Raw genomic sequence first — 27,137 nt, 5'->3', positions numbered from 1 at the left:
TGCTTTAACCTCTGTAAGTCTTGTTCCTCAATCACTGCAAAATAAATACTGTAGCACAGGATTGTTGTGAAGATCAGGGTCATCAAGATAGAGTCCAGAAAGCATTATCACAATGCCCAGAACATGGAAAGCACCTCAGAAATAGGAACAATCACTATTATTGTTTTATTGAAAGAAAACGGACTTAGCGATTACTTTGTTAATTTGAGTAATAGTATACATTTCCAATATATTGATAGTAAAGCTATATTTTTTTAGAAAATACTCTAATTCATTCCCTCATTCTTCAAGCTGGTCTCATACCCCAGTAAATTCAAATTAGTGGGGCTTTTGTTATCCCCCTAGGGAAGCTCGTTCGCAGTCAGGCGCTGCCCCCCGCCACCTGCTGCAGTGTGGTATGGCTGAAGAGACCAGCAAATGACCCCAACATCTCCCAGTCCTGAGCCCCAGGCTCCTGGGTCTTTGGTCACTTCTTTTTTTTCCCTTTTTAAAAAAATTTATTTGATTGAAGTATAGTTGATTTACAATGTTGTGTTAATTTCTACTGTGCAGCAAAGTGATTCAGTTATACATATATATACATTTTTTTCACATCCTTCACATGTACGTGCTGGAGTCTGCCTCCACTGAACTTGCCCGTCTTCTCCCACAGGCTGTAAAGCGGTTCTTGAAACAGGAGTGCAAGTGTCATGGCGTGAGCGGCTCATGTACCTTGAGGACCTGCTGGCTGGCCATGGCCGACTTCAGAAAAACGGGCGATTATCTCTGGAGGAAGTACAACGGAGCCATCCAAGTTGTCATGAACCAGGATGGCACTGGTTTCACTGTGGCTAACAAGAGGTTTAAAAAGCCGACCAAAAATGACCTCGTGTATTTTGAGAATTCTCCAGACTACTGTATCCGGGACCGAGATGCAGGTAAGTTCAAAACACTTTATTCACAGCACCTAATTCTTCCAACAATCAGCACTCTGCAATTTAAATGCAGAGTTAAAATTTAAATACAAAGATCTGTATTTTCCGCCTGCCAATCCTATAAGCGCAGTCTGCTGCCTTCAGGTTCAATGCTCAGGTTCTTTATAATTCATATTTAAAGTGCACAGAGAGCTCTCCTAAGCACCTGGAGAAACCAGTTGATAATGTGCAGATTCTGGAGAAATGGGAACCCAACAAGAATGCACATGGCAAAAAGTCAACGTATGCAGATTAGCAAAATTCTTCAGCCTGGACAGAACTCTAATTCGTGGGTTAATGTCCATATGTAGAGAAACACAGCATCTTTCCTGTGATCCTGAGGCTGAGAGGAGGACAGCTTTGCGGTCTATCTGCTGCCCCTTTAAATCCCACCTCTGTGACTGTGGAGAGGGTCCCAGGGATTTACAGTTAGCCTGTTCTGAAATCCTCCATACTTCACACTCCCTTGCTCCTTCCACAATGCTCAGAAGTTGCCAAATACTTGAAAGCAAGAATTCATCCCCACTGGCTCAGCTGTTGGTGAGCAGTGGAAGAGGGCTGCGTAAGAGGCAGTTCATTTATTAAAGCCACACCCTTCCCTTGACGACGGCACCTTCTCTGTCCTGAACTCACTCAAAGAGCAGCTCCGTCAGCCTTAGCACAGCTGTTGCCACCTGTGGGTTTTATACACGTGCTTTCCTCCACCTCTTGCCCTTCCCGGTCAGCACTGAACTCCTTGCTTAGTACCGTCCATGCAAAGACTCTGGTACAAAATAAGAATGAGTACAAGTCTCAGTGGAGAGGAGGTGATGGAGAGCCCACAGCCAACTTGGCTGAAGCCAACTTTTCAGGCTTAGTAGAAAGCAAGGGAATTCATTACCAGGAAAAACATCCTCGAATTCAAGTTCTGAGTTTGTTTTTCATTCCAAAGTAATTGCAAAGGAAACAGTAAAACAGTGCAGACGTCAGCAGCTCCTATCACAGGTCTGACCAAGAGGCATGATTACCAGGGAATGTCACAAGTAGTCCAAAGCCTCTTCTTTGTCCCCGAGTGGTTGAATTTCCTTCATGGTTTGATGAGCTGATTCTTTGCAGCACTGGAGCAAGTTTGTACATGCAGCCTCTGGATTAATAACTGCTGAGCGAAAGGGCCAGATGCTGTGCCCTGCTGCATTCCTCACATGCTTTGCGACCTCTAACAAGTCATCCTACCTGTCAGGCCAAAGTTTCGCCGAATCCCCAAGAAACCTGTGCGTTGGTACAGGAGGGTCCCAGAGGTCTGGGTCCCTCTCTGCCATTAACTAGCTGCTTAACCTCAGGCTACTCAGACGGGCATGGGGCTGATGACATCAGGATCATTTTAGGAACTATGCACTGACTCCTGTGTGCCAGGTACTGGGCTGAGACCATTGCACACATGGTCTTATTTAATCCTTAGCGCCTCCCTATGACATCAGTGCATTGGAACTGATTACTGAAAAAAAAAAAAAAGACTAAGAAGAGGGTGGCTCCTGGTTGATCAACACCAACCAAGAACCAAATTCACATCTTATTTTTTGAGATCAGATAAGCACCCTGGATATCATCATCCCTATTGTACAGATGAGAAAAGTGAATGACCAGCTCAAGATCTCATTGGTCTTGGAGGGGACGGGTGTCCAGCTGTCTGACCCCACAGCCTGTGCTCCTAACCTTAACACTGCAAATTGTCCTTACCTTTCTCCCAGGGCATGTATTATGTGAAAGGCCTGGTGAAGCAGAAACCTCATTTTAAACATGAGAGGACCTGCTTCCTCGGGACACCTTGTCTGGTTTTTTGGATTGAAGCAGTTTGCACAGTGAAGCAAATGGTTATGCTTGATGAACATTTAACTGCTTCATAGATGGTCATTGAAATAAAGACCTTACTTTCTCTTCCCCACAAAGGAGATTTGGAATCAAACCCCTGCTGCCTCTTCAGGATACTAAGTTATTCCTGCACACTTTGCTTTTTCTACTGCCTGTATTAGAACACAATTCTGTTTCTCGATCCTAAAATAGCAGACATATCTGCAGCACCTGCCACGTGTTAGGGCTTGATCTACATTCTCTCACTGAGTAAGGTGGGTATGTTATTATCCCACTTCCTGGGAGGGGCAACTGAGGCTCTGACAGGCAGGCTATGGATTTTGCCCAAGGGCTCTTGATGGGCACGAGGCAGAGCAGGGACTTGAGCCCGAGTCTCCGCATGCTTGTAACCATTTTACTCTGCCTCCCAATGCACCAGCCACTGGGCACACTGCTGCAGGTGCAGGCTTTCTGAGGGAGGCTATATAATTTACCCCCTCTCCTAATTTATTTCTGCTCTATTTTAGGCTTATTTTAGCTTCTCTGATTTAAAAAGATGTGAATTGGGTTCTGGGTTGGTGTTGATTAACCAGGAGCCACCTTATTATTTTTTAAGTAGCCAGTTCCATTGTTTTAGATCAGATTTCCACTAAGATGCCTAGGTTAGTCATAAATTGTCTGAACTACACTTAATGCCTTTTTTTTTCTGCCTAGAAAAATGCCAGAGTCATCCATGAAAACTTGCAATATTTCTTTTGAATTCTCTTGACCATTGGATGATTATTTTAGTGAAAATATGATTCAGGGCATTTGATATCATGTAGAGAAAAGTTTGGATTGCTGACAGTATTTTTTTCATTGTTCATATTTGGACAAATAACACATACAAATAGCACACGTATGAGATGCAGATTTTCCCTGAGACAGCCTCCTTCAGCTCGCATAGCTGCCAAGGGCCTTGTGCTGGTCTGTGTAAAGACAAGGCTTTCTCCTGGCCACTTTCTACTGGAAATTTCTGTAGAATGCAGTCTAGCAAGTCAGTCAGAGTGTGTGGTTCGGAATCTTCCTGGAGTAGCTCATAACTTCTGATTGTAGAGGCAGGGAGATGTGACAGAGTCTGGGACCTGTGAGAAGGGGAGATTCCTGAGCCCAACTCAGTGGCATTCCTTCTCCGGGCTCTGCGCCCTTGTTTGGGTCAGTGCTAACATCCTCTGGTGTATGTTAAAGAAGCACTCACAGTTAACGAGTCAGGACATCACTGAGGGAGTCTCTCCCCTCACTAGGATCACACGACATCAGGAAGGACCTGTTTTCTGGTAAATGGAACATGTTCAAGGTGGGTTACCATCAGAGGTATCCCAGGCTCTAAGATAAGTCAGAAGTTTGCAGTAAAATTTAAATCAAATAACATATATATATATTCACTTGCTCTATTAAAATCGATATTAACTTTTCCCTAGATTACACCTCAAACTACCCACTCTGCTGTGTTGTGGTTATTTTGTTTTATCTTGCTTTTTTTTATAAAAAAATATCATGCACATTTAATATTCAACTGATTGGGCACCTCCTTGTCAGCACTTGGAAAAGCAGTGGTGGTAAGCAGGTTGAATATTGTCAAGTAATAGATATTTGGAACTGGCAGACTTTAGTCTTGCTGGTCAGCACCTGCTGCCTGTTCAAATTCGCTCATAATCTGACTGAAGTAAGCCGGCTTGTTTGTCATTTCGGTTTGTGGAGTGGATAAAGTCTGCAGGTCTAGTCCACTATTTTCCAAAGTGAGGGCCTCTTCAGAGACCTACTGAATCAGAATCTCAGGAAAACCCCTGAGATTCTGTATGCTTTTCAAACTCAAGCACATCAAAATTTGAAAAATCCATGATTTAGGTAGTCCATGGTTCCTGATTTTCCCATAAGTATTAGGTAAGAAGAAATCCAGAGAGATTTTTTTTTTTAAATAGCTGATCTCTTACAAAGGAAAGAAAGCTTTTTATTTGAGGAGCTCTAAATAAATGTCATTCAAAAATATCCCTGCCCTGACTTACCCAGTATAAGAGGGTGTCCTTTCACATTAAGGCCCTGCATTTTCTGGAACCCTCTTTTACTGGGAATAGCACACTGAAATGATCTCGGCCATCAAAGCTTCCATTGGAATTAGTTTGACAGAGATCAGCAAGTCAGCCCTTTAGTGAAGTCCTGAAATGGTGATACCAGGACTAGTGAATTTTGGTGAGAATTACAGAAGGGTGAGTCAAGACCCTAGGGTATTCCTGGGTGACAACAGACCCAGACCTCAGGTGAGGAAAGGTGATGGGAACTTTGGGTGAATTCCTACTGAGAATCAGGCCGTGGGCTACAAGCTTTATGTGTATTTTCTCTGAATCTTCACAGCTGTTACCTCCATTTACAGAGAAGAAAACTGAGCCTCTGAAAAGTTAACTTGCCCAAGATTTCATGGCCTGTAAGTGATAAACAAAACAAAATAAATAAAGTCAAAACCAAAATCTATACTTTTCTCACCTTACTTCCTGAAATTTGATGGTAGTGACTGGGGGGCTGTGTAATAAAGAGGCAGCACGAGGACACAGAACATAATGGGATGAGGTGCCCACAAAGCAGGGAGGTGGGAGGTGGAGAGACTTGACCCATGTCCAGCTCAGGTTGCCTGGAAGCCCCTTTCAATGACAAGCCCTTCCAGAGTGTTAATGTCTTCCGTTGCTCCTAAGAAATGATAAGCTCAAAACCTGATTAAGGAAGATTTTCTTATGGCAACAATAATAACAAAAGACATTTTCCCCCAGTCTTCAACTGAAGAAGGTGAGTGCTCTGATGTTCAACTATAAATACTCCCCAGAGATTTGGAGAGTAGGTACAGCCATGTGATGCTGTGCATGTGACATTTTGCAGGCCAAACGAGAGGGCAGATCTAGGAACTGGGCTTTCTGGGAAGGGTGGTTCTGTGGTTATCTCCTCTGGTTATTGCCCCAGGCATCTGTAAATCAAAGAAACCCTTAAGTTAGAGATAGGTGCATCGCTAACTAAGGAATGCTGCTGTCCTCTCCAGGGCAGCGTCTGCACCTAATCACAGGCCACTTTCACTGGTTATTTTGTAAAAACCCTGACCTGGGCCAGAGGTCACCCTGAGGTCTCTTCTCCCACTGTAGAAAACAAGCAACCCTCCGCCTCTTGTCCAGTCAAGTACAAAAAGCAAATGGAGTTCAACAGTTGTTTAACTTGTTGCTGAAAACCCGATACAGGTTTCCCTCACTGTCTGGAAGTAGAGCCTTCCCATGGAACCTTTCGTAAGCCGAAATGGCGTAAAGCGAATAAGCAATTACCTTAGGACACATCTTGCTAATAGACGCACAAGATAAATTGAGATAAAGCACAAATCCTCACAGACTCCTTCCAAAGTGATGGCGCCTTGATGCTGAGATGCTGTGTGGGTCCTGGGGAGCTTGATGGGGGGCGGGGGTCACCCCTGCTGCTCAGGTGTGCGCTGCCTCTCTAACAGCTTGCTGCAAAAACAAACGCTGAGTGCTCTTTTCACTTTTCGCCTTTTTTTGTAAAAGCGAAAATTCTCTTGGGATTTCTTCCAGTTAACAACAACAACAAAAAACAGGCACCAGTGTAGGTCTTTCGTAAAAGTGAAATGCTCGAAGTGAACTTTCTCACCATCGGGGGTTACCTGTACCTGGCTGAGAGCTGCAGGCTGTGAACGATGTAAGACCTCCCTCGGGTATCACAGTTTTTTCCACATTAATCATCTTTAGCAAACAGCTCAGTACCCATGGGAACACACAACTCCAACCACGGCTTACAGAGTTTGGTGTTCTAGACCTGCCCTGTGGTGTGGTCTGGTTTGCAGAACCTCTGACTGCTGTGCTTGTGACCTGATGAAAAACAAGGGAACACCATGTCAGCCAATAGCAGTGGGTGGACCTTGTTTTGATACTAAATGTACAATTCCCACCAGGACACCTGAGCTCCCTCATCTCGTCATGGAACAAATATTTATTAAGCCTCTTCTATATGCCAGAAACTACGATAAGCCCCAGGAATGCAAAAATGAGGTAGACACACTTGGTCCTTGCCCTCGTGGTTTCATAGGCCTCCTTGTCCTTGTGGACGAGCCAGGTGGGTGGCAGGCAAGGAGACTCAGGCTAGGTGCTGGGGAACCCTGCCTGGACAGGAATGTGATTTTCTTAGGTTTCAGTCCTCACTCCATTGCACTATTACAAGGTCTTACCTTACATTTGTCACTTTGAAAAGTAAAGAATCAGTTATTCATTCCTTTCTGTGTTGAGCTTTATTGTAGAAATTTCATGAACTGATACCTCAAAAGTGCTAGAACAGGAGAGAATGATATGAAAAATGTATTGGTGAAGCTTCTAAGTCACCATTTTTCCTGTCTGTCCCACTGGATTCCGATTCCATGATGGCAGGAACTATATGTCTGTTCACCACTGAATCCCTGGCATCTAGTACATAAACATGTGTTGAACTGAATTAAATGGCAAGCTATAAACAACATAAAATATGTTCATCATATTAGGTGGATTCTTATATTGGTGCAGTGTCGTAGCTTAAAGATAACTTTACCTTCCTTTGACAGGTAATTACTAAGCACGTCTTCACTCATCACTGATTACTTTATAATACACAGCCTGTGAAAATTCCCATTTAAGCTTAAGTGTTAAATGGAATTTTTCCTCATATTCAGGTGCATTAGTGGGGCATTTACAGAGCTTAAGGTGCTGCTGGCTGCCCATTTCCTTGGATGAGATAAAAGGTCTCAAATAAATGCAGCAGCAGACTCTGTTGCTTTTAGCTGCCACCACATACTCAGTTCTTTTACTCATTGGGGGGGCCTTTTTCATTTACTGTTATCAGTGGGATTACTGGGTAGTTCATCTGATTTCCTCGTTAACATAGCAAAATACTTTTTACCTCCAGTGCTATTTTATGTTATAGGCATGATCTATAAATCTGCATTACCTTTTGGAATATAGATTTGCTAGAATTACTATACTTTTAGGATACACTAAAAAGTACCCTAATTTGAATTAGTTGAAAGTAACAATCAGATTGAATTTGTGAAAATTTTTTAAAAAAGGGAATTTTTTTCTTTCAAAAGAAAGAAAATTGCAGAAAAAAAATTTTTATTTTCTTATTTTGAAATCTTTGACGTAATTTAACTACTAACAACAAAGGATTTACCAAATAGACATCCTTTACTTTTTTTGGAAATAGAAAAAAATTATCTCTAATTACCATATTAATGTGTTGCGAGCAAAAGAATGTTTAAGTACTTTAAAATAATGTATTTGCTTACTTCCTTTAAGCTTTCCCCCTGAAACCTATTTTGTGCTAGTGTGGTAAATCTCCTTTTTAAAATATGCAAATTTCATATTCCTAGGGAAAGAGCCCTGTATTATAGACTAGGAGACTTTGGTGCTACCTATTATTATTTCTACTGATTACTAATTGGGTAGTCTTGGGCAAATTAACTTCTCTGGGTCTCTTAAGATATGTGTTTCACCTAGAAATTCCTAAGGTTCCCATGATTCAATTATGAATGAATGAATTGTTCATTAATCTTACTCTAAATTTGCAATAACACAACCTGAACTTGATGCCACAGACTCTCTTAAGTTGTCGTTTTGAATTTCTGTCATTTAAAAATGTGCCACATTTCTTGTATATATTCTCTGTGTATCAAGTGAGATAATTTGAGTAAAAACCTGGCTTTTAGCTAGTCTATTCTCCCATAGTGCCTGGGGACTGGGTAACCCCTCCCTGGAGAAGTGTGCCTTCCTTTGGCAAGGGAAGGCTGATCTTAATTTTTAAGGAATTGATTTTAATATTTAATAAATCAGGAAGTATATGTTGACCACCTGAGCACAATGCAGTATATAGAAGAAATATAAGGCCTAATGCTGTCCTTGGGAAGCAAGATGCATGAGAAATCATCAAACATTTCAAAACAGTGTATGAGCTCTACTGGCTGACGTGCTAACGTTATAGGACTCAGGAAGGTGGTCCAGGTGGGCTTGGAGCAGCCAGGGAGTGCTCTATGAAAGGTGCTGAAGTAGGCCTGAATCTTGAAGGATGGGAAGACTTTCAATCTAAAGGAGTTCGAGGAAAGTCCAGTGCAGCAGATGAGAGTAACTCTTATGAGCAAACAGTCTACACGGCTGTGACATCAGAAAGTCTCTTCAGTAGATGGCCTGATTAGAGGACACGGGTGGAGGGCAGTGGGAAATGAACTTGGGTAGGCTAGCTAGTGCCAGATATGGAAAACCTTGACACGTCTAACCTCAACAACTTTAATTCCACGATAGGATTTGCTAATTTAATGGGACATGCTTTCCTGCGCCAGTCAAACCTGTCCTAGTTATTATGAAAATGTTGAGTAAAACCCTCTGAGATAAGTGGAGAGACTTTGTCCTTCCCCGCTTTAGCTTTGCAATCACTGATGCGAGGAAGGGGGAAGCCTTCCAATAGATGAATGTGCGGTCTCTAACATTTGCTCTTTAACATTCTTTTCTTTCCTCAATAAATCTGTGTTGTGAATGACAACGTGTAAGTCAGCCAGAGGAGAAACAGCCTATTGGATGACGGGCTTAAGTGAATCTTGCCTTATGCCCTAACGGTCAACATATGGGCTTCTGTCAGCCTGGAGTGGCAGGAATTTCCAAAGATACAGGCCCATCCAGAGAGAGAGAGAGAGAGCACGTGAGCGAGAGAGACAGAGAGAGAGAGCGCAAGAGGGAGTGCCCTTTCTCCAGGTCCCTGAGGTGTGGGTCTGGGAACTATTAGCAAAAGCCCTCCATCCTCCTCTGCTGTCAAGAAGATGCATGTCAGGGGAGACAGAAGTGTTTTTGCGCTGGGAACCCTGACTCCACCATTAATTTTATAGCTCTGGGGATGGGATGCTTGATTCTGTAAAGTTCCCTAAGCACTGCTTCACCAAAGGGGCATTATGTGGTCCCAAACTTACGTGATTTAGAAACTCTGATTCTTCATCTTTTTCCCATGCATATGTGAGCTCTTGTGTGAATCAGGGTGAGGAAAACACCTGTGGGAGGAGAGAGGTCCATCTGGCTAGAACCCGTACCTTCCCATGGTTACAGACTGCCCGGATTTTACGGGCACTGACTCTAGGCAGATGATCTGATGACAGCGCGGTATGAAGATGATAGATGAAGGTTTGGGTCCACTGAGGCTGAGTCTGCACTACTGTGTCTGGGGACTGGGATCTGTACCCAGGCAGGTCACACATCTGGGCACACTTCACAAACCTAAAGCAAAGGGAAGTCAGGGAGAAGAGCTTCCAACTTGTCACTTCTCTTAAGTGAACTGAGTAAATCAAAGTGTAGTAAGAAATAACATTAAAAAGCAATATAAATGATCTTTTAAATAAACATGTTAAATCTGAAGCATCTAAATATGTGTTTATCCATTTAACATATCAATTGGGGAGACTAATATTAGGGCCATTACTCAAAGATATTTTTAAAATTTCTCCTTTGAAGTATTTTTAAAGCCAGCCACACAGGCTTTGTAGATATTGTATGATGCAAATATTTGACCCATAAAGATCAATTTGGCATTTGGAAATGGCGCAGAGAATCTTAGAATGAAGTCTGAGAAGAGTTAGGTAAGCGATCGAGCTTGGTGCTATAGGCTTTCCTGAACCAGAGAGTTCTGTTTAGGGACGGTTCCTCCCAGAGTCTTCAGTAGTAGCCACATCAGCAACATATATTAGAACCAACTTGGGAGCACGTGTGTTTTGGAGATGTGCATTCTGGTATTGCAAAGTATTTAGTCTGTCTCATTCCTCAAAAAGTTGACAGGAATCCAACAGGAATATCAGTACAGGAAAAATGCAGTGTAAGCTACAAATACCATGTTAACAAGCCTTGTTCACTTTCTCACAAAACTTCGGGTGTCCTAATTGTCTACGGCATATCATGCATTGGAGGAAAAGGTCCCCTCCAAAAGAGTTATATGTCAGGACCTTTGTGAGTTCTTCAGTTAATAAAATAATGAAGGGAGAGAACAGGAAATCTGCTAAAGCACTGATCACATACTGTTACACATGAGCCTGCTTTCTGGGGCCTGGCGGGACACGAGGCCAAATCACAAGGTCAAGAGCTCCATCTCTGGAGTCAGACAAGGCTTCTCCAAATCCTGACCCTGCCACCTGCTTGCTGTGTGATCCCGGGCAAGTCACTTAACCCCTCTGACCTTCTGTTTCCTCATTTCCAAAACAGTGATGATAATAGTACCTACTTTATAAGCACTTATGAGAATTAAATGAGATGATGCAGGCAAAGGCTTATCACAGGGCCTGGCCTGTGTAAGTGCTCCACAAATATTGGCCCCAGTTATGAACAAAAAGGAGAGAAAGAGGATAAAAAAGAAGGTAGAGGGAGAAAAAAGAAAGAAGAGGGAAAAAGAGAAGAAAAGAAAGGATGAAAGAACTTCAGCTCTATCTGGCTTTGAAAATGTGAAAACTGGCTCTTCTGGTAGGTGTAGCTGGCTTTATTTCCCCAGGGCTCTTGTTATGGCCTAGGTGGGGTCATCAGATTATCTAATGAGTGACTCATTACTTACTAAGTTGGTATATTATTTAGAAAAAGAGATCTAAAAGTATATGTCGCAAATATTCAGAACCAAACAAGGAGCCAGGTCATAAAACTCAGTGGCTGCTTTTCATAAAGCACATGTGAGCGCTCTCTCTCTCTTTCTCTCTCTCACACACACATACATGTGTATAATCTTGTCTATATATATATACGTATAGTCTTGATTCTTTTTATTTCAAGAATAATGGTGATGGTGATGTTTTCTGTCTTGCAAAGGCTAATGGGAAGTCCCTAAGACAGTAGAGCCCTATTGCTATCAATAATAATGAGTCCTTATTATAATTTCAATACAGGAAGCAATACCAACAAGTTTTGTGTAGCTTCTGCACTCTGGCAAACTCTCTTTTCAGGGTTTTGATGAAATGGCTCTATATTCTGCTCAAACGGCAGCAAGTGTCAAAACTGCCCTTCCTCCCTGCAGTCTGTCATCAGATCTAATGAGATCCAAACCCCAAAGCAGGGCCAGTTTGTAGTCCTTCACTAGGCAGCCTCGTCCTCCCCTCGGCTGGCCCATCCTGGTGCCGCTGACCCCTCAGAGGGGCCATTGCTGCTCCAGGCTGCCACCCCACAGCCTTCTCACATCAGTGGCTCTCAACCTTCAAACACCCGTCTCACATTTTCTTCTGGGCCTTCATTATGCCCTGTCTGGGCAGCCAGTGGAGAGTGGTAGGTTCAGATTCATCGTGAATTCCAGCATTGTGTAGCTGAACACTGAACTGCGGAGAGAGCTCAGTGCCAGAGTCTTTGTCTCCTTTTCTGAAACCACTTCCTAGTTAAGCTCTTGCCAGCGGCCATCGCTTTGCTCCCCTCAGAGTTTGGATGGTGTTGAGGCCACTTCACTGAACAACCTTCTGTTCAGTTGGAGTCTAGTTCAGTTTGCTGCATTTGGGGGACAAAACCCACCAGGACCATTAGTCCAGGCTGAGTTAGACCACAAGATTCAACCTCCTTAGGCTTGCAAGCCGCCGGGGAAAGACCACGGAGTTCGATGTCAGTAAAAGGCCCCCAGCCTGATCCAGGAATGAGACATTTGGCCTCCCTGTCCTGGGCCCTGGGCCCCATAGCCCCAAAGGGGATAAAGAATTCTAATTGCATGGTTATGTATTTATATTCTGATAAATGTATATCAGTGGAAGTGAGGAATACTTATTGATGTGCAGGGCTTATGAACAAAACACATAAAAGGTCAAAACTCAGTTACCTCTGAGATGGCAGGTGAGAGCACTTTTCACACCCCCTCGGGGTCTCATTCACACCCAAGGCTTCAGTTGCCACCTCTGCCAAAGATTTCCTAATCGGCGTCTCCATCCTGACCTCTCTCCTGAGTCCCAGAGAGGATTTCAGTGACCATTCCTACCTGTGTGGCACACAGTCACAGCCAACTCAACATGCTGAAAACTAAGCTCGTTATCTTTCCCCAGAGCCTGCCCCGCCCAGGTGTCCCCCACCTCAGGGAATGTCCCCCGCGTAAACCCCGGCACTCCCGCCAAAGCCTGGGAGCGCCTCTCCACTCCCCTCATCCTCTCAGCCACTTGTCCGGTCAATCACCACGTCCTGAGGTGCAGCCGCCTCAGCTTCCCTCGAGCCCGTTAACCTCTCCCATTCCCACTACCACTGTCTGCATCCAGGCCACATCGTGTCCTGCCCAGAGTGCTTTATTGGTTTCTAACTTGTCTCCTGGCCTTCACCCTGGCCCCCTTCAAACCAGTCACCCATAGTGATTCTTCTGAAATACAAGTCAAATCACGTCTCCCTTTTGTGTAATAACTCTCAATAGCGTTCCTCTGCCCTTGGTTAAAACATAAACCCCTTGACCTGTGACACACGGCCTTTCACAGGCAGCTTCTACCCACGTCACTGGCTCATCTCCTGCCACTGTCCCCTTTGAGCACTGCCCTCCAGCTGCGGCCAACACTCTTCCAAGTCTTTGCGTCTGTGGCCTTAGCTGCTGCCTCCTGCTCCTCTCCCTCCTTACCCTCCCCCTTCTCTTCTTGTTATTGAAATATAAAATGCATCCAGCAAAGTGCGTGTACCACATGTGTACAGCTAAGTGAACTGTCTCAAATGAGCACTCCCAGGTAACATGTGCCCAGATCAGAAACCTGAAGAGAACAGTATTCCAGAAGTCTCCTTCAGGCCCCTTTTCACTACCTCCCCAAGAGATATCACTACCCTGACTTCTAATAGCACAGACTAGTTTTCCCCACTTTTGTACTTTATATAAATGAAAACCTACACAATGTATCAGGTAACTCCTGCTGCATAGCAAACTACCAATCAACGTAATGGCCTGAAATCACCTTAAAGTTCCACCTTCAGCTTCATCACTCCTTGCAGCTCTGCTCTTCTGTCCACTTCATCACCAAGCTTCTTGCAAACTGCCCACACTCTATCATCACCTGGCCTCTCCTCCTGTTCACTCTTCAATCCACTGCACCCATCCGTATTGCTCCACTGAAGCTGCTCTCATCAAAAGGCATGAGTTACCTCCTTATTGTTGAACCAGATGAACAGTTTTCAGTCCTTTCCTACTTGACACTCCCCACCATCCAACTCACCCTTTAATTCAGTGAGTCACCAAGACCTAGTGATTCTTCCTCTTCAACCCATCCTGTATTTGTCCCACTTCTGTCTCCACTCATTATCTCTTGCCTGGACTAATCCAACAGCCTCAAGATACCTCCCTGCCCCAAGCCACTCTTCCAGATTTATCATTTCAACATATTTTTCCCTGAATAGAAATCTGGACTGGCTCACCACCCACCATGGAATAAAATCCAAATTGCAGCAAGGCAGGAAGACTCTTTGACCTGTTGCTCCAACCTCTCTTTCCGTGCTTTTTGCCTAACACACACCCTCTGCCTCGGCCACGTTGAATCTGCACAGTCTCTTGTGTTCTTGACCTCTGAATTTCTGCTGGGAGGTTCTCTCTTGCCAGAAATGCCTGTCACCCCATTCTCCCCTTCAAATCTTCTATCCATCCTTCACGTCATATCTGTAATGCCACCTCCTCTACAAAACCACTAACAGCTCCTTTTCTGATCCTGTTTTCTACTATTATTACTAATAACTATCATTATTATAATATGCTTGGCTTACCCCCCCTAGAACATAAACTCCTCGAGGCAGGCAGGATCTTTGCTTTGTTCACTGATACAGCAGCCCAAGCTCCCAGAACTGTGCCTAGCACATAGTAGGCACTCTTGTTAAACACTTGTTAAGTGAATGAATGGTTAACATTTATTGAGCACTTATTATGCCAGGTGCTTCCAGGCAGAATCTCATTCAGTCCCCACCACAGCCCTATGAGGAAGGAACTGTTTTTATCCCAGTTTTGCATAGGAGGAAACTGAATCTTAATGAGATTAAGTAACGTGCCCAAGGTTACACAGTTGATATATGGTAAAGCTAGGATTTGAACCCTGACTTGTCCAAGCCCTAAATAACCTCTCTACTGTCTTGAGCTTTGCAGTGGTGTTTTCACAAAACTCTACCGTTGGCTACAGTAGGTCTTTGGCAAATGGAGCAGTTATCTTGAAGTAGTGGAAATAACTCTTTACATATTTATCTCTTCATTATATCGTGAGTTCCCTGAGAATAGGAAGTGAATCCTAATTCTTTTATTTCCTCATGGCCACCGCCAGAAACCCCAGGTAGCCACACAGTGTCTCACACATGTTTGCATTCGCTAAACGTTTGCTGAATTAAGTAAAGGGGTCTGCTGTTAAGAAAGGCAGCATGTAGCAGCCAGTCCTTTTTGCACAGTCAGGAATTCTGAGTACTGTCCTGATGGTTGCCCCGAATCCAGGCCCAGCTGCTGTCTCTTCCAACGCTTTGCTTCTTCAGCACGATGGAGGTTCAGGGCCATCCCTGGCTGACCCACCCGCCACCCTGACTCCGGCCCTTCACCGTCCTTCCTGCCCTTATGAAATTGCCCTGCCTGTCTTCCTGATGTCAGTGGTCTGATCACGCAGAGCAAGTCCTGCCCCTCCTACTCCTCTTCTTGACCCCATGCCCTGCTTGAACCTGGCTGCTTCCTTGGTCATTCTTGACAGGCAGGGCAACATGACATTTATATAGATAATTGGAACACAGGGCGGAATGTGATAAGCACAGAGTCACGAGGCACTGCAGGAGTTATGAAGAGGGAAAAATTCCTAGTTAACTGAAGGAGGAATGGAAAATGAAGCCACTGTCTTCATCCCGATAAAAGGTGGGTTTTTTTTGGTTTTGTTTTGTTTTTAATAAAGAGTTTAGCTTCTTTAGGTTTGTTGGTTATTTAGGATTGTCAATTGCAAGTAATAGAAACTTGAGTGCTTTAAGCTGAAAGGTGAAATTTATTAGAAGGATACAGTCTCTCGAGGTATCCAAAGGTTGGAATGCAGCCAGACCTCAGAGAGAAATGTCCAGAAAATAGTCCAAGGTCTGGGCAGCATTCTCTTTCCATGTCTTATCCTCACTGTCTCTGTACATCTGCCTCGTTCTCGTCTCTCTGTGATGTCTTCTCGTCCACAGACCTCATCGTGGTACATGGCTGCCAATGGCTGCTGTGTTTATACTTGGAATTTGTACTGTCCCCATCAGAACCACAAATCCTCAGGGAAATCTACCTCATTGGCCCAGCTCGAGTCCGGTGCTCACCCCTGGCCCAGTCACCTGCTGCCAACAGAGCAGGGTCACGTTGTTCACCATGGCTGCCAGGCGCCCTGCTCTGTGCAGAAAGGATCATTGTAAGCTGAGCAGACTCTCTAAAAGTGCCCATTACACTTGGTTCTGTTACCAGATAAGGCTCTTGTAAAAGAACTCTGGGTGCCTCCCCAAGAAAAGAACAATTAAGAGCCTTCCTAGCTTTGAGATTCTTTGAGAAACAAATACATAAATATGAATTGCCAAACAGCAAGCATCATCCTAATTAACTAAGACAATGTCCACTAGTCATTTCTAACAGGCTCTTAATACCAGTTTTGTTTATCAAAGACCTAGAATCCTGGCTTCAGCCAGGTGTCTCACGTACATCTAGATGACCCACTAGACCAAAGCACGGAAGATAAACCCGGCTGGGCATTGCTCCCTCCTCAAGGCCTTACACAAATGATGCCCACACCTGCCCTTCAGCAACCAGAGTTCTCTTGTCTTTCTAATAAGCCAGTGTAATCAGATCCAGGGAGACAAAATCCCCACCATTGGAGGGTTCCATACCCCAACAAATTCCAGCAGAGCTAACTTTGGCCACTGCTTCCTTAATGTGATTTAAGGCTGGGAGAGAGAGGACTAGTACGGCTCCTTCTTTCATCCTGATCTGACCTTGCCCATTCAGTGACCCATCAATCTAAGGCTGGGTAAGGATAATCTGAAAAGCTTATCCAACTTAGAAGTGGGAATGCTGGAGTCAGGATGTCCAAGGCAGCTCCAAAGCTTCACATCCATTCTTCCTGGACGTGGCGCTCACTGCTGTTGCCCCCAGGGTTGACACATGCTCCGTGGGTCCACAGAATTGGTGGCACAGCCCCAGGATGTGGTGAGGTGGCATCAGGGCCCCGTCCTGGAGGATGACCCCGTACCTCTTCCTCTCGAAGCATACTGTGTTCCACCCACACCATTTCAGTGACACCCCCTGGCTTGTCTTCCAGGCTCCCCAGGTACAGCAGGCCGTGTGTGCAACCTGACTTCCCGAGGCATGGACAGCTGCGAAGTCATGTGCTGTGGGAGAGGCTATGACACCTCCCACGTCACCCGGATGACCAAGTGCGAGTGTAAGTTCCACTGGTGCTGTGCTGTGCGCTGCCAGGACTGCCTGGAAGCCCTGGATGTGCACACGTGCAAGGCCCCGAAGAGCCCCAACTGGGTGGCTCCCACATGACCCCAGCGGAGGTCACCATCCACCTTCCCTCCCACAAGGACTCCATTGGATCTGCAAGGATGCTGGGCTCTTGGGTTCCTTCTGGGAGATGTTTCCTTAGGCACGTGGCCTTTGTCTCTACGGAAGCCTCTTCCTGCTCCCTGGGGGCCCAGGACGGGGCCCACACGCTGCACATTAAGCATGCCCTATTTTCTCCGACTTCCGGCACCCTGAGGCACGTCTCTTCCTGGTCGTGACAGGCTGTTGGGGGGGGAGGGGTGGTGGGCCCAGACCACTGTCTCTACCCACCTAGACATTTCCTCTTCTAGACCAGTTGGCCAGAGGGAAAAAGAGTGTCTCAAAGGAGCTTCCTCTGTGTTTTCCAACAAATGTTCACAGTTAAGAAATTCCATACTTCTGTCCAGAGGGTAAGTGTAGAAAGCAGGATAAACCCCTACTGAATTAACTTTAATTCTTGAAAAGACCAAGCAAGGCTATTGCCTGATCAAGTGATTTTCACAGCCACCACCTCTGGGGTGATTGGTAATTGGCTGGAGAAAAATGGCTTTCAATAAACTTTAGGTTTCAAATGCTCGCATTTCAAGGCATTTGTTGTCATGTTAAAATCTGACGTGACAAGGTGGGTCTGTTGTCCTTTGGTACAGTTTGGAGTCTGTGCAATAGCAAAAGCCTCAGAAAGTGATTGCTTTGTATTACTGTCCACTCAATATAAAGAACTTTTTAGGGAATGAGATCACTTAGAATCTGAAGGGAATTTAAAAGAAAACTGATGATCTGGCAGTATTCTGTAACTGTTGAGTGAAGATGGAGGAAAGTAACCTAATGAGTGGAATGTCAGAAAACACGTCTGTACAGATAAGGGGGAAGGGGGGGAATGAAATTCCTACCTGGTGTGATGCTTGTGGCCCATGGAATTCTGTAACTGAAATGGCTTTAAGAATGAAAACTTTGGGGATGACAAGACCAGGGAACCAAAATGCTGACAGAGAGGTTTCCAGAGCGAGGTCACGCCTGGACAGCCCCTACCATAAGTGGACGACTAAAAGAACTCGGCCGTGTGCGCAAAGGGGCATCAACTAGTTCCTGTCACCCTTCAAGCACATTGTAAAGACCTGTCATATTTAATTGTGTTCATCTGACGCTTACAAGATGACAAGATACCATAGCCTCAAGCAAATAACACATAGCCTTGCTTATAAAGTTGGTAACCCTAGTGTATTATATTGCAAACAAATCGTAACTTGGAGACTATATTTAAGGGACTCAGCTGTAATTATGGGAACATCAATATGCAAATTGTGGCCGGCTTCTGCCCTAAACCGAAAGATGACATCCAAGGAAAATGGAGAGGCTGCCTGCCCCATTTTATCAGATGAAAGATGTATCAGATGAAAGAAGGGTGAAATACACGAAGGTACTCCTCATCACCCCCCTCCAGTTAGGTTCTAGTTCTAACTGTGATCTCTTCACAGAGCTACATTAACTAACAGGATGATTCATTACAGGCATCTGGTGTCAAATTACTGATGCTTGCTTACCCTTTGATACTTTGGCCTTCAGGTTCTCTATCCTTGATTTAGAGCAGGACATTTACACCAAGCCTCTTGGAAATCAACCCTCTGGAGTGCTTTGTCATAATGATATTTGCCTCCTAGCCTTCTTAAAAATGACAGAATTCATCTCTTTTCACTCACTCCCAAACCCTAAAATTAATTGTCTAATTTTTCCAAAGTGGCTCGTCCTTCTTTTTATTCCATGGATTCAGAGGGTGGGAGGAATGGAGCGTGGTGGTAGCTGCTCTGAGCCCAGTGTGGGTCTGGGGGCGGGGAGGGGGGGGGTGAGTGGGAGGCCGAACAGGTGAGCTCAGTCTTAGTTACACTGAAGCTTGCTGTGGGAGGATGGAGGGACTTTCTTGGGGGTCCCAAAACCATCAGCCCCCCTTCCTGCTGAATGAACTGTGAAGTCATAAATCCATGGATATATTTAGACATGGAAAGGATCTTAGAGGACATCTTAGCTCCCCTCAGCCTGTATCTGGGGAAACTGAGACCAAGAGAAGTGAAGGGATCTGTACAAATACCAGCCATTACCCTGACACTCCCACAAACAGGACCACACTCTAAGAGTCTTCAAGAAAGTTAAGCACTTTATCTATTAAATGAAACTAGTTTGTCTCAGAATTAACTTGGTGGATTCTAAGCAATTCTAGCATCTTGAGGGGATGTTCATTGTTTGTTTGTTTGTTTATCCCTGGCATGCTTAGATCTGACTTTCTTCTTATGTTGAAATGCATCCTTCCTGATAAGGAGCAAGGGGACAAGGCACGTCCATGTCCCCTTGTTCATAAACTGCCTCTTGCTGCATAAATTGTCCTATTTTGTAAGAGAGACTATGGCAGCCATCTCCAGCGGCAGTAGATGAAGCCACTGTGGAGAGTAAAATAAGAGGGTGAAATATTTTTATCTGCTTTTACTTCTGAAAGAGAAAAATCTCCAAATTTTTAAAAAGGTGAAGATAATTTCAAACTTATTTTCTTTAGGGCTTGGTACAGGATCAATATTTCATGACTCTAAAAGATACTAAACTCTTGATTATCCAGGCTTTTAAGGGAATGTATGGCATGAATTACCCAAAATAAAATAATGAGGGAATCCATTCAGGTCAAATCCCCTTACAAATTCCCTCCCAGTAAATATCTTATTATAAGTGGAAGTTTTCTAAGCTCAAGATGATGCCTATTGATTTTTCTGCCATTTCTGAAAACGTTCCACACAGTAGGAGATCTTCACTAGTTCACTGGAGTTTTCTTAAAGATATACTTGCACATGATTCTCAGACTTAGCAAATGGGTTTTTTTCTTCAATAGATTTGCCCCTCTCAATTGGTCTGTGGTGCCGACTGATCTTGGTATTCGGCGAACACGCTTTTCAATGTGTATTCTAGTTACAGCGTCCTGGACAGTCCCTCATGCTCTGAAAGCATTAACACCCTGCCTTAAGAGACCAGTTTATCCCCTCAAATGGTTTAAACTCACGCACAAACGCCCCCAGGGCCATGACCACACTTGGCTCTGGCTCTGTGCCCCTCAAGGATGGGGGCCCTGGCCTGTTAATGGACCACGGTTACTTCAGGATGGGAGTGGGAGAGGCATAGGGCAACCCCAGGCATAGAACACCGCCTATCCGCTCTGCCTTTTATGGGTGTCACTAGATTGAAATGAGCATCCCAGAAGGATCCACCAAATGGCAATTTAATCTGCACGTGGCCTGATCACGGGAGGGGGAGTGAGAGGGAACGAGCCAGGTAGCTGTTGCCAAGAGACCAGCTGAGTCTGGTGATGGTGGAGAGTGGCTTTTTCAGCTCTAGTGGGTAACCTCCACCCTTCCTTCTGTTGTTGCTTCCCTGTCCCCTCCCAGCACCTACTTCCATGGCATCTGGAGGCCCCTGAGCCTTAGGGCCTCGGGCCATTGCTCAGCTGTCCATACCTGTTGTCTAGCTGTGCTCCAGGCTGCCAAGGTTAATTTCAAGAGATGTTTTCAATTGTCACAACGATTTGCCTTTTTATCGGAGTTATTACGAAGTTTGAGAACATCAGGTATCACGTTTCTTTTTCAAAGAAAGGTAGCTTTAAAGTCAGAAAATCCAACTTCACATTGGCACTTCTCGGCCTTATTAACTTATTAAAGAATCTTACATTGACTCTCTGAGACCTACAGCAGGCCTCTCTCTCAGAGGCAGCCAACATGACCGTGCATGCGCTTGGGCTTGACAGTATTTTCAGGCCAGGATATTGTTATTACTTCTCATTTATTAAAGGCTGGCCTGGGGCCGGTGTTGTCTCGCTCAGCTGAAGAACATTTATCTCCCCTCTTGCCCACTCTCAAAATAAAGGCTCAGAGAGGTGTCCAATGGACCAGAACCATTCTTTTGTCTATTTACTGTACTTCAACCTGAGTTCCTTATCTTAAGAGCAAGAGTTGTACTCTCAACAAATAGACCTCCCAGTTCCAAAGCTGGTAAATTGCTTTTGTCAGGTCTGTGCTGACCTGCAAAGCAGTCCGCTGGTGTAAGCTGACAGCTAAGGTGTGCTGATTTTGACCTTCTCCTTACCTAGGCAGAGAAAATTTTCACTCATCCATGAGAATGTTCTTTACATTTTTCTGGGGATCAGCAAGGTGACAGGTGGTTTGCAAAGCCCAACATGATCGTTATTTTTCTAAATTGTAGTTGTTCCAGCTCTAGTTTTTTTTTTTTTCCCTGATATTCACATGGATTTCTTGTTTAACCAAACCTCCCACTTCCACAAGCTAATAAAAGTGTCACACAGATTGTTACAAAGAACTATTGTTATTTACAAGTCTACATTTTCTGTGAAATCAAAATATAATAAAGCGAATTTTCGGTGTTGACTTTGTTATTCTAAACTCGCGATAGTCTTGCCAAACCCTCTGGTGAAAAGAAATCCCTGCAGGTTATGGAAACCGTCTTTTCTCAGGACCACACTTAACACAACTTGATTAAGAGGTGTCTTTCAAGTTTGTAAAGATTTTCAGGGAAGGCAATTGACTTACCTCACTGATAACTACAATTCACAGGTAAGACATATTCTAGATTGAACAATTATTCCAGGTTTTCACCTGTGTTCTCCTGTGGTTGCCACCTAAGTGCTTGCCCCCTCTTGGCACCAGCATGCTTTGGCAGCGTTTATAAATTCAGTGTCTCTCCACAGCAGCTAGACCCATCCCCATCAACTTCTCCATATTATTGTTTTCCATATAAGTGCTTGCTCTCAGCTGAATGTTTCTTTTCTCAGCTTGATTAAAAACATACGAGATCCCTCACCCTTTTATTGAGATCTGTGTATCCTGTGTGTGCCACTTACATACAAGCAGCAAAAGCTCAGAAAATGGAAATAAACTCTCCCCCAGCAAGGGAAATCCACTCCTCCCCCCCCCATTTTCTCTTCCTTGATGAGCTATATTTTGGGGTGACCTGACTAAACAAGGTGCTGACTGTACGTCAAGCACCCCAAGGTGACCAGCCCCCTAGTCAGGCTGCTCCTGGTCCCTCTAGGATTCATTCCTAGAAACTCCCACACTTGCACGATTTGAAGACGAGGTGGTGACACAACACATGTGTCTGTGTATGTTTTTCAAAGGGCATTTCCCCGAAATATTTTTTACCCAGACACTGTCAATGAAATTCCCTTTTTATCTAAGCCTTTGTGTGAGAGGGCTGTTCTGCACATTGTAGGATCTTTAGAAGCAACCCTCGTCTCTAATCACTGGATGCCAGGACCCCTGCTCCCCAGTGTGACAACCAGAAGTGTCTCCAGACATTGCCAGATGTCCCAGGTGGGGTGGGGGGAGCGACGGGTGATAGTGAAACCGTTCCCGGTTGAGAACCGAAGATCTAATACTTCAAGTCCTCTTAGTAAAATGCAGTGTGTTTTCAGAAGTTGGAGGCTGAATTCTTCTTAGGAACTCCTCAGTTTCACAACACTCAGGGACAAAAAGCCCAAGATGTGGCCGGGAGCGGGAGGAGTGAGAACGTTCTAGCTCTGCCTAAAATAGTTGAGTGATTTTGAGTTTTTCAGGACAGAAGAGGGGTAATAGTCAAGAGGGGTCACTGCAAAATGGAGAAAGTCTGAGTTTCAAGCAGATATAGTGAGACTTTCCAGTGGAGAGCCTGGGTGGGTTATCAGCTACAGGTTGTTCACTGCACACACACACACACACACACACACATACACCCCCCCACACACACTGCCTAGACTCGTGTGGGTGGCATTTTAGTGGAGTGAAGGAATTCAGAGAGTTGTCCAACATGTGCCAGCGAAGGTGGGAAAGGGCCAGCATGTGCTGGATGCAAGGTGGGGTAGAGTGGAGGAAGAAAGATGCTGGGTGATAGACAAAATGAAGGGTCACCTCAGCGGGCTGGAGAACTTGGGGCAGATGACAACTGGCTAAAGGAAGGAAACAGAAAGCCTGTCTTCTTTTACTTGACAATTTTTCATGGGCCAAACTGGATTTCTATTTAGGCTACCCAAAGAAGTAAAGAGCAGATGAGAACCACTTGGATGAACAAAAGAACTCTTCATCTGTTCCTTCATGCTAGGATCCAGTTCTAGATAATACAGCATGAGTAAAATCTGACCAACAAGATCAATTTACCATTTAGACTATTTTTGGACTCAAGTTGATTTTGTAATTTCCGAGTACTGACTAACCCTGTGAAAGCCCCTGTAATTGAATCACAGGCTCTGGATTTCCCCAGGTAGTGCACACAATCCTATCTTAATAGCATCGCCGGCTTTCCTAAGTTCCACACATGAGAGGAATCACATTACTGCCTGTAAACCCAATTCAAATACTTCAATGATGAAGATGCATCCAGTATCCACTCAGCCGGCTTGCTCACACTGGTTACTTGGGCAGAGGCTAGGGAGTTTGGCAAACCCATCTGTAAATGTTTAGGGGCTTCATGTTACAGGTGGAGGTTGCACACCAGCCGAACAAATAGCAGGAAATACAGAAAATGAAATCTGAACTGGAGTCTCCAAATGTCTACCCGCCCACATAAATTGGCATCTGCCCCTTGGTCATTATTCTCCAATAGTAATGAAGACTTCATGAAAGGCCTTGAACTCTGAGTTGTCATTGTGGAATTGTGCTTAATCAAGACAAATATTCCCAGCCTAAGAGTATGACTAGAAGAAGAAAGGAGTAAGGGTTTAATTTTCTTACATATTGTTATAACTATAAACAATGCCTTATCTTCTCAACAACTCTTGTGAAATAATAAGCACTTGTGTTTTTTAAAGTATTTACACCAGTCCTTGGAGATTTTATTAGAATCATGATTCACAGATGAGAAACTGTCCTCCTCTACAGTGTTTAGTAACACTGTATGTCTCTGGCTGTTAACCATTCATTCATTGGTGATTTTCCTTTATTTTTTCTGAACTGACTGATTGGCTCAAGAGGATCCCTCTGGTTTGGATATTATAGACATATAATTAAACAGTTTCTGAAAATTATGTTGTTCTGTCATATGGATATGGGACTTCAAGAGAGCAGTGAGAATCCCTCCAGGATTCATGGAATCACAGAATGTCACATTTGGAAGGAACAACGCACATAATTTATTCCCACCTCTGCATTTTATTCATGGGAAAACAAAAGAAATTTCATGGCTTGGACTGTGATGTAAGCAAGACACTCTGAATCATCCTCAGGCAAGAACAGTTATTTTTCATTCCATCAATGTGTACTGAGCATCTCCTGTGAGTCAACTGCTGTGCTACATACTGGAAATGCAGCAGTAACTAAGACAGACATGCCCTTTCCCAGACCCTTCTGGGGGGCTACACGGGATGTGTGTATTTTACTTTTTACTTTACAAGCACTTTCACATGCAGGGTTGGATCTAGTCCTTAGGACCACCCTTAGATATAGATTATGATTATCCTCTTTTTTTAGATGAGGTAAGTTTCAGAGAGATTTAGTAATTTGCCCAAGATCATAAAAAGGCTTATAGGAGGGAGAGCCTGGACTCAAATATTTGTTTTCTAAGTCTCACTCCAGTGATCTCTCCAGTACACCAGAGCTCTCTCTGATTAAAACTCAAGGAGAAGTATTCTGTCCAATGGACTAGTGAAAACTGCTTAGTTGGTTCCATGACCATATTTTCTAGCAGACGTGTGGACTGCCAAAGGACTTCTGACTTCATTTATGTGTAATCCAGACAGCAAATCATATGTAGAGTCACATGTAAAAAAGCTCTACCAGAAAGTGACTTGTACTTATACATTTAACAGGGCACTTATATTTAAAATAAAGTAGTTTTGAGATTCTTCTAGAAAATCTAAGATTTCTGGTCATAAGAAGTCTATTTACTCTGTCATGTGGAGATTGACTCCACAACTGAAGAGGGTTCAAAAATATTATGTATCAAAAAATATATATATATATTATGTATCAATTCAAACATGGTATGAATTATGACTTATTCAAGAGTATTTTCTGGGCTTCCCTGGTGGCGCAGTGGTTAAGAATCCGCCTGCCAATGCAGGGGACATGGGTTCAAGCCCTGGTCCAGAAAAATCCCACATGCCGTGAGCAACTAAGCCTGTGCGCCACAGCTACTGAGCCTGCACTCTAGAGCCCACGAGCCACAACTACTGAGCCTGCATGCCACAACTACTGAAGCCTGCGTGCCTAAAGCCCGCACTCTGCAACAAGAGAAGCCACCACCATAAGAAGCCACGCACCGCAACGAAGAGTAGCCTCCACTCTCTACAACTAGAGAAAGCCCGCGTGCAGCAACGAAGACCCAATGCAGCCAAAAATACATAAACAAATAAATAAATGAATAAATTTATATATAAAAAAAGAGTATTTGCCAAATTCCTATCTAATAACTGATTACTCAGGTTGAGTAACATGTCAATAATTTTTTAAAATATTTTTCATAATAGTCTTGCCCTCTTACCCTAAAGAAGGGAGACAGTTAAAAGTTTCTTAGCAACAATGCCCAAGAAAAAAAATTTCAGAATTGTATTCAAATGTAAGAATGTATTTCAAAATATTTTGAAGGCACAAAGTGCTTATAAATATGATATTAGCATCTATTAGCAATAATAATATTTTACCTTGTTTAACATGAAGTATGGATGGTCTTTCTCTCCATAAAGCAAACTGGGAAGATTTGTATAATCCTAGATTATTAGATAATGTTTCTAGGAACAACAGGTGATCTCTGCTCTACCTTCCGGTCTAGAAACAGTCCAGCAGGGCTGGAGTAGTACATATTGTTGGCACTGACCTCCAATTGATTTCTAATCTACAACTCATTTAGTCCAGCCTTGTGGTTGGGATTGCTTCTGATGGTGGTCAAATCAGCAAAAGGAAATTCTCTTTAGAATGTAAAGGAACCAAGGATAAGTCCTTACATGAATATCTGAGGAGTGTAGGAGAGCAAGAGAGAATCTTGGTCTAGATAGAATGTTAAACAATGGGCTAGGGGAGAGGGTGGAGAATTTTTATTACAATTATTCTAAAAGTGTATGGAATAGATTTACACTCATGTTTATTCATGATGAAAAAAAACCCTGCCCCCAGATATGCATTTTAATTTGTGAGAAAACTGCTAAGCAACGTGAGATCATGGAGAAGGTGGTCCTTAAAATAAATAAGTAAATAAAATCTAGGGAATGTAATCCTGCCTAGAATGTGATTCATTCTTTTGGAGCAATAAGTGAAATGATGTCCAAAAGCAATTTTCATATTTCTTGGACATGTAAGCATTTTTCCTTGTACAACTATAGCAGAATCAGATCCCTAGGTAGATTATATAGACAACCATGAGGGGAACAACTCACCCCGCAATGTCATTTTTCTTTCATTGTTCCAGAATGGAGCTTAAAAGTCTCACCCTTACCAATGCTGCCTGGGGATGAAGAAACTATGTTAGGAACTTTTCTTTTAAAATGCATGAACTGGGGGGACCTTCAAGATGGCAGAGGAGTAAGACATGGAGATCACCTTCCTCCCCACAAATACATCAAAAATACATCTACATGTGGAACAACTCCTACAGAACACCTAATGAACGCTGCCAGAAGACCTCAGACTTCCCAAAAGGCAAGAAAATCCCCACGTACCTGGGTAGGGCAAAAGAAAAAAGAAATAACAGAGACAAAAGAACAGGGATGGGACCTGCATCTGTGGGAGGAGCTGTGAAGGAGGAAAAGTTTCCACACACTAGGAAGCTTCTGCACTGGTGGAGACAGGGGGTGAGTTGGGGGAAAGCTTCAGAGCCAAGGAGGAGAGCGCAGCCACA

General features: G+C 43.9%; 1 protein-coding gene across 2 annotated transcripts in view; it reads left to right on the top strand.

Moving 5' to 3' along the window:
* WNT2 (Wnt family member 2) overlaps positions 1-19,093 on the top strand; it is a 44,735-nt gene extending 25,642 nt beyond the window's left edge. Inside the window, exons 4-5 of one of the 2 annotated variants that reach the window (XM_068549355.1) lie at positions 653-917; positions 17,065-19,093. In XM_068549355.1, the coding sequence (XP_068405456.1) occupies positions 653-917; positions 17,065-17,294 (495 nt within the window). In that variant the 3' untranslated portion in view covers positions 17,295-19,093. Of the gene's footprint in view, positions 1-652; positions 918-5,171; positions 5,251-17,064 lie in introns of those variants that run through there. The other variant, XM_068549356.1, reaches the window with a different exon arrangement.
* The last annotated feature ends 8,044 nt before the right edge of the window (positions 19,094-27,137 follow it).

This window comes from Eschrichtius robustus, chromosome 8 (genome assembly GCF_028021215.1).
Source record: "Eschrichtius robustus isolate mEscRob2 chromosome 8, mEscRob2.pri, whole genome shotgun sequence".
In the NCBI taxonomy this organism is placed as follows: Eukaryota; Metazoa; Chordata; class Mammalia; order Artiodactyla; family Eschrichtiidae; genus Eschrichtius; species Eschrichtius robustus.
Note: the sequence above shows the minus strand (reverse complement) of the source record. Positions and strands in the feature narration are given on the sequence as shown.